Source organism: Echinops telfairi, unplaced genomic scaffold, assembly GCF_000313985.2.
Source record: "Echinops telfairi isolate 266 unplaced genomic scaffold, ASM31398v2 ScPeMD7_7425;HRSCAF=8463, whole genome shotgun sequence".
Classification (NCBI taxonomy): domain Eukaryota; kingdom Metazoa; phylum Chordata; class Mammalia; order Afrosoricida; family Tenrecidae; genus Echinops; species Echinops telfairi.
The window spans coordinates 2,548,884-2,557,041 of record NW_022111325.1 but is presented as its reverse complement, the minus strand read 5'-3'; the positions used below and the strand labels follow the sequence as shown (position 1 = coordinate 2,557,041).

Below are 8,158 nucleotides of genomic sequence, written 5' to 3'. Positions count from 1 at the left end.
AAGAAAATGTTTTGAGAATGATGATGGCAACATATGTACAAATGTGCTTGACACAATGGATGGATGGATGGATTGAGATAAGAGCTGTAAGAGCCCCCAATAAAATGATTTAAAAAAACAAAAAAAGATCTACAGCTCGGAAAGCCCTATGCAAGGTTGCTGAGTCAGCTTTGACTCAACAGGCAGTAAGTGTTTTGGTTTTTGTAGTTTACTAATATTTTGTTTGGGTTTGCTGTACATAATGTTTTCAAGAGAGATGGACCTATAATTTTTCTTTGTTGCACTGCCTTTATGGTGTTTTAGACTCGAGGCTATAGCTGTCCTATAGAAAAAACTGGAGGACATTTTTGTGTCTCTCTTCAAAACCTTTGGATAGGTCTGGGATCCGTTTATTGAGAGATCTGTCCGTGAGCTAGAAAACTGTGGTTTTTTTGTTTTGGTTTTTCTTCATAACAAGATTAACTGTTAATTCCATTTCTTTAATAGGTCTATTCCAAATTTCTACTTTTTCTTGATTCAGCTTGGGTAAGTTACAGCTTTCAATCTATTTTGTTTGTATTTTCAGAAGAACTGGCCCGAAACCTCAGGCAGGGCTTTCTTTTTAATTGCCATTCTTTCTGTAAGTAGGTCTGTTTTTTCACTCCCGTTTATTGGCTCCTTCCTCTTTTTTGCTTCCTTGCCCTTATCAAAGGCGTGTCTACTTTATTTGCTCAATTAAAATCTAACAAACAGAGTAACTCTTGGCTTTATTGATAGTTTCTTATCTTAGTTTATTACTTCAGATTTCTGTTTTTTTTATAGCCTTTTCCCCCTGTTTTATTTGGGTTTGTCCTGTTGCCTTTTAATTTTTCTAGTTGGCATGGCTCATTAACTTTCAGCTTGTTAAAATTGTCTGTCTAAGCAATTTAAGGCCATGGATAGCCCTTGGATTATCTGTTAGTCTGGGTAGACTAAAGAAACAAATTCATAAAAAAAGAAGAAAAAAGACTGAAAAAAAAGAAACAAATTCATAGACACTCATATGTATATAAGGAAGAAGTTTATACACAAGAACAATTGAGACTATTGAGAAAACATCCCAGCCTAGTCCAGATCAAGTCCATAAGTCCATTATTAGTCCATATGTCCGACCATTCTATAAAGTCCTCTTCAGACTCACGAAGCATATGCAATGATGCTGAATGTAGGAAGATCACAGGTCAGTGGGTAGGAAGTCTTGTGGATCCAGTGGCAGTGTAAACATCTCAGCACTGGCAGGGATCTCCATGTGTCTTCTCCACAGGGATGTCACACAGGGAGTGAGCTGAGAGAGAGCATCTCCCACTTCCAAGGAGGAATACAGGAATTCCCAGAATCCTCAGGGGAAGGCCATGCCCACACAAAGGCCTCATTGGCTCTATCCTGATTGGCAGGCTAGACTCCACCTTTACATTCTGAATCCTCAAATTGACACCAGATTATGTAACTACCATAGTATCACTTTGGCCATTTCCCCCGAATTTTGTTCTTTTGTATTTTTCTTATTGCTAAATTATAAAAATATCTTTGAGTTTCTATTATGCTTTTTTTAATCAACACTACCCTGAGAACAAGATATAACTGTTTCTTTTCTTGATTAGTATTCATCGCTTTTTATTTTGCCGTCATCATGGATGTACAGGAAGTTGCAAAGATTGCATGCAGAATGCCATGTACTCTTTACTCAGTTTTCCCAATAGGAGCGATCTTATATCGTTATAGTACAACTTCAAATTTTAAGAACTGACAATGGTACGATCCTGTTACCTGGACTATGGACCTTATTCAGTTGCACCAGATTTTACATGCATTCATTACTGTGTGTGCACATGTTGTTCTCTGCAACTGTGACACAGGCATAGATTGTTTGCTACATTAAGATACAGAACTGGTCCATCAGCATCAAGGGATTCCCTGTCATACCTGTGCCCCGCCAGTCCCTGCCATCTGTTCTTCATTCCTAGGGAGGCTGTTTCCAGTGTGGGCTCACACCGAGAGGGCGGTGACAAACACTGGGGCACAGCTTTTGAGCAGATACAGGCTTTGATTTCTCAGAGCTAAATGTGAAGGAGCACAATGACCGGGTCACGTGATAAGACTTGACAAGGCATTTGACAAGGCATTTCCAAATTCTTCTCTAGAGTGGCTGTACTGTTTTCCATTTCCATCAGCAATGTTTGCTAGATACAGTTTTTCTGTTCAAAATTCAACAGCATTAAGTATTATCACTATTTTCCCCCTTTAGCCATTCTGATCAACATGTAATGATATCACAATGTGATATTAATTTTTTATTTCCCTGTCGACTATTGGCATCCAGCATCATTAAATTTTATTTTATTCATTTTACTGGGGGCTTGTACAGCTCTTACAACAATCCATACGTCCATTGTATCAAACACATCTATACATATGCTGCCATCATCGTTTTCAAAACATTTTCTTTCTGCTTGAACTCCTCTTTTATCTCTCCCTTCCCCACCCTCCCACCCTCGTGGACCCCTGATAAATTATAAATTGTTATTATTTTCATATCTTACACCATCTGCTGTCTCCCTTCACCCATGTTTCTGTTGTTCGCCCCCCTGGGTGGCAGGGAGTTATACATAAATCACTATAGTCGGTTCCCCGTTTCTCCCGCTTCTCCTCCACACCTTCCTCCCATCCTCATGGTATCGTTACTCCCATTACTGTTCCTGAGGGTGGTTATCTGTCCTGGATTCTGTGTGTCAAGAGTCTTATCTGTACCAGGGTACATGCTCCGATCTAGCCGGATTTGTAAGGTAGAACTGGGGTCATGATGGTGGGGGGAGGAAGCATTAAAGAACTAGAGGAATGTTGTGTGTTCCGTCAGTGTGTGCTGCACCCTGGCTGTCTTGTTCTGTTCTTGTGACCCTTCTGTGAGGGGATGTTCAGTGGTCTACAGATGGGCTTTGGGTCTCCACTCAGACTCCCATCATTTGCATCGGTATATTTGTTTGTTTGGGGTCTTCCGATGGCATCCAGCATCTCTCCATGCGTTTACTCCCACTCCTCAATCTTCTTCATTGAAATATCTAGTCATGTCTTCTGCCCAATTCCTGACTTTTTTACTTTGGAGTTTTGACCATTCTTTGTATTTTCTAGGTTGGTTTGTATATAAGTTCCCTCAATTTGTAGTTTGTCTTTAGCTTTTCACAGAGCAAAAATTTTAAATTTTGATGGAGTCCAATTTGTCAATGCTTTACTTTTGGGGTTCAGACCTTTACGGAAAAGTCTACGTCATCGCTTGCCCTAGATCCTGAGGATTTTCTCCAAATTTTTTCTAAATGTTTTATATCTTGCATTTAAGTTCACAATTCATTTTGAGTTAACTTTTATAAAAAGGAGGTTGAAGTTCATATCCTTGGAGGGGGCCTATGGGTGCTCACCTGTCAAAAAGGCCATCCTTCCTCTATTTAACTGCCTTTGCGTCAGGATTACTTGGGTAGATTTGCATAGGTCGGTTTCTGTGTGTCCGCCCTCCTCTGCCAGCACCGTCTCGGTCACGGTGCCTCATGGTAAGTCTTGAACTCAGCTTCCTGTGGGCCCTCCAGCTTCCTAGGCCTTCAAACGCTGATCCAGTGCAAATAATCTTACATCCATTTCCTCTCCTGCCTATTCCAAGGAGGAGAGTTCTTGCCTAAGCTCTTCTCTTTTTAATCTCTAGTAATTTTCTTAAACTTATTTGGAAATATACAGAGATGTATGATAAAACCTACATGTACACTTGAATGCATAATTAGGAGGCACACATTTGTGTAACTACTGCAGGTTAACTCAAACCCAAAAGCCACTTCCCGATTCATAACCGCTCCCTCCTGGAAGAGAGGACACTTTCCTAACTTTTGAGACTGGTTTACTTCATAGATACACTTTCTATGTATGCATCTTTACACAAGAGCGATGCATTTTTGCCTTGCATTAAACTTTAGATGAATGTAATCAGGCCATATATAAATCTCTTGTCTCAATCTCCCCACCCCCGTCCTTCTCACCACATGGCCACATGATGTCTGTGGGTTTCACCCATCTTGTTGAGTGACTTGTGTTTCTCTCATTTGGAGGCAGCAGAACTGTGTCTTACTGTATGTTCGTTACCCAGTCAACTGACGGCGGACGTTTGGGTTATTGCCTGCGATCTCTCTGATCTGTTGCTGCTGTGTGCTGGTCCTGACTCATAGCGACCTTGTGCACGCTACAACTGCTTTAGCTTTCGTCGTCATCGTACAGCCGGGTTTGAGCCCATTGTTGCAGCCGCTGAATCAATCCATCTCACAGAGGGTCGCCTTCTTTTTCACGGACCCTCTACCATGCGCGGTGTCCTTCTACACGGACTGCTTGCTCCAGGCCACATGTCCAAAGCACGCCAGACGGAGTCTTGCCATCCTTGCTTCGAAGGAGCTTTTTGGCTGTGGGTTCTTCCAAGACAGATTGATACGTTCTTCTGGCAGAGTTCATTCAGGTTTGCCTTCTGGTCTAATATGTACCACGTTTCTTGACATTATTTGTAGATAGGGGAGAAAACGTATTCTCTGATGATTGCTTCTGCTTTCTTCTGTCTTAAACCCAGGCAGCTTCCGTTTTTTCCTTTTTGTTTTGTTTTCCCATTACCTGCTCCTATAAATTTGTCACTTCTAGAAGCCATTTAGGGTAAATCCTTTCTCTTCTGAGGTATTTTCTATATTAAGAAAGTCTGGGCTTGAATTGCAGTAGAAGGATGAATACTAAGTAGCAGGAATAACTTCCCAACTGTGTCAAGTGGAACATCCCGGTTATGGGGAATGGAGAGAGGTGGGAGGCCTCCGTTTGAAGAAGTGCCAAGCGGTGGAGAAGCAAAGGGCACAGAGGGAAGCTGGGAAAAGCCTGATGTGTCGGTGAAGGTTCTTGGCATGATTCCAGGGCCAGGGTTCCTGTTATCCATTTGCTGGCTACTCGGACTACTTGGGCACGGGCAGGCTTTCCAAATCTGCATCCATGAGTGGCATCAATGGCTTCTTGGATCCTGATGGTGAGTAAAGGTGGGCCCAAAGTCGCAGTAGCTCCTTCCCCAGTGTACCTCACCACCACTCCGCCAGATCCAGCTGTTTGGGTGCAGATGTCCTGCATCTTGTCTACTCGCACACCCCTGGAGCCCCTAAATGAGAGGTCTAATTCAGGCCTCGGACACCCGGAAACGCTCCTTCCAATGATGGAGGACATCAACAGAGAGAGGCACTCCATCCTCCTGTCATCAACGATGGAGGAGACTGGCCTGCAATGTACCTGGTCCTCAGGATGGGGTATTGAAAGCTCAGCGTGAAACCCCCATCTCGCCAGACACAGAACTAAGACTTCAGGCCCCAGCCCACTGCTCCACGCAACCCTGGTGTTCTGTCCCCTGGCTCCTAAGTCCTCCAGCTCTGTTGTGCTCAGACCCCGCCCTCCCTCCTGCTCCCCAGCGCCCGCCCTCAGGAATGGCGTCACATGCACCTGCAGCTTGGGAACCTGATCCAGGTGGAGGGGGTGGGGGAGGCAACCCTGGGCGCCTTTGTCTGGCTTTAGCCAGACATTTCTCCTCTCCTTCTGTACCTGCAGGAAATTTACCCCAGTCCTCTGGTGCTGACCTCAGCAAAAGGTAAGTATGGGGGACTTGGAGTCCTTCAAAGGCCTGGGGTGGGGATGGGGGGGGGCAGTGGGGCTGGGTCATGGTAGCCCCACTGGTGTCTCTACTTCTAAAGCACTGCTCACCCTCTCTCTTTATGAGTAAATATTCCAACAACTACACACACACCCCAATCACGTAGAATTCACCCACTTCTCTTTGGGGAGAAAAGGTTCAACAGATTCCAGGTCGTCTCTTGGGATGGGGAAGAGACTAGGGGGAGAAAGAAGCATATCCAGGCCACCGGCTGTCAGCTCAGGAACAGAGCAGGAGTCGCTCGTTGATGTCAGTGGCATCAAGGTGCGTAGGCAGATCAGATCGGTAGTTGGACAGGCTCAGGGACACAGTGACAAGGACCGTGGATTCACACTGGATGACTCACATAACTGACCCATGGGGAGTGGCTGCGAGGAGCTGGACAAAGGCTGGAGAGCTTGGAGGGGAGAGGGCGGGGACTGCAGGCAGTTTGGGAGCAGCGGCGGAGGCTGGGAGATTTCCGTAACTGTGTAAATATGCATGCAAAATCAGCACCTGTTTGCTTGGTCGCGACAGTGGCAACCTGGTGACATTGAGTTAGTCCTCCGCCACAGTGAGGGTAGGGGAGCAGGCCCGGGGCCCTTTAAGATAGCGGGCTCTGAGTCGTGGTCCTGAAAATCTCTCGCTGACACATCCTCCTGGCTCTGGGCTTGGGATTAGCTCATGGGATGGGGCTGATGAAATCCCAGGAAATTCAGTCCTTACTGGCTCCAGGCCCAGAGGCCCTTTCTCCAAACAGCAGAGAGGGTCGCACACAAGGCTCTTGTTCTGCGAGGGGAAAATGTGCCCCCTGGGGAGCCCCCACCTCACACCACTTCCGCTGAGGAACAGCCTGAGCAAGGAAGCTCGGCCTTCCTGTCCTTGGTCTCCCAGTCTGGATAAAGTAGGAAGGGGGAGTCTTCTGTCTGGGAGGAGTCTGGACTTTCCTCATAAATAGAGAAGCCTGGGAAACTCAAGTGTCTGCATCCATGAAGCCCTAGGAGGTGGGAGACGGGGAAAGGGCCAAACTGGCTTCCATCCTCACCCTTTCCACCTTTCCCCTCGTAACTCCATTCTCGCTCCCTCTCCTGATCACGGCACCTTCTTCCACCGTCGCTCCGAGTAATTTTTCTTCCTCGCCCGCTCCGTCTCCATCTCCTCACCGGTCTTGTCTTTTTCTCTCTGCAGTCACTGGGGCGGCAGCTGCAGCCAACTGGAAGGGAGCTCAGGTACTTCGGCAGGCTCCTCCCTGCGACGGACCCTCAGCTTCCTCTTGGGCATGACTGGAAAGGCCAAGGTAGGAGTCTGCTGGGCAGCAAGAGGCCTGGGACCCATGGCCCTCCCCAATTCCTGCCCTTCCCATTTCCTCCCGTCTCCCCCATCCTGTTCCACGGAGACTCGGGCATCGGTTCGAATTTTAAAGAAACACATATGGTCTCTCTTGGCTTCCCTCCCTACATCCCAGCAAATCACCTTGGCTTTGCTTTTTCCACCTTGTCGCCAGCTGTGGCCAGCAGGGAGAGGCCGAGGGCCAGAAAGTGAAGGGGTGGCCTCACACACCTAAGAGGTGGGCTGTAGAAGCTCTAAGCACTGGATACCATAATGATAATGATTACAGCAATACTTTGACTTCTTTGGGGAGTGTTAGGGTTTGCACAGTGCTTTTAGGCTCATAATTTCCAGGGTAGATACAGCAGCTGGAGGAGTAGAAATTAGACCCTAGGCAGAGTGGCAGCCAGGGGAGTCTATGATTAGGGAAGGACTAGGCACAACCATACGTGTGTGTACAATGCTGTTCCCAAGATGCAAAGGCACATTGGTCGTTTCCTTCCCACCAGCCCCCGGGCTCCGCTGGAATTCATTTCCCCTTTCTCCGTTTACTGGCTCCCTGTTTTCTCTCATGGCCTCCCCAAGTACACATGGACTTTCCAAGCTGGGGTGGTTCCTGTGCAGAGAGAAACCCCAGAGAGGACGTCATCAGATTCACCTTGGAGTCACGGGATTCTTGCCTTAGGACAGGTTAGGCTCCTCCCAGCCCCTCTGCCGTGGGTCAGAGCTCTCCCTGGAACCTTTTAGCCTGGGGTCTTCTTGCTGGGGGGCAGCAAAGAGGCCAAGATGAAACCGGCCTCCGGGTGGTGTTTAGCATCATCGCACAACAGGTCAAGGATTGAGAAGAGTAGGTCTGAGGAAGGCCCGCAGTCTGAGAACCTTGAAGCTGGGAGTTGGGGAGAGAGGAACAGCATTCTCCAGACAGAAACGGAGCCCCTGGGCTCTGAGTCCCATCTCCCTCAAGTTCAGGGTAGGCGACTCTTAATGATAGAATCCCCCTCTTTCCTCCACCCTTGGCCTAGCACGTGTGGGGTTGGGTGGCCCCTGTGAAGAGCAATGTGGGCAGTGACTCTGGAGGCCAGACAGGCCGCCGGAAGTCTAGACACTGGGCCCTTCCTTCCCCAAGGTCTCTGG

The 8,158-nt window shown here is 47.3% G+C and overlaps 1 protein-coding gene across 1 annotated transcript in view; it reads left to right on the top strand.

The window, feature by feature from the left end:
* ARHGEF2 (Rho/Rac guanine nucleotide exchange factor 2) overlaps window positions 1-8,158 on the top strand; it is a 63,489-nt gene that overhangs the window by 28,828 nt on the left and 26,503 nt on the right. The window contains exons 4-6 of the mRNA XM_045298409.1: window positions 4,939-5,047; window positions 5,614-5,653; window positions 6,884-6,992. Coding sequence (XP_045154344.1) covers window positions 4,939-5,047; window positions 5,614-5,653; window positions 6,884-6,992 — 258 coding nt within the window. The remainder of the gene's footprint in view (window positions 1-4,938; window positions 5,048-5,613; window positions 5,654-6,883; window positions 6,993-8,158) is intronic.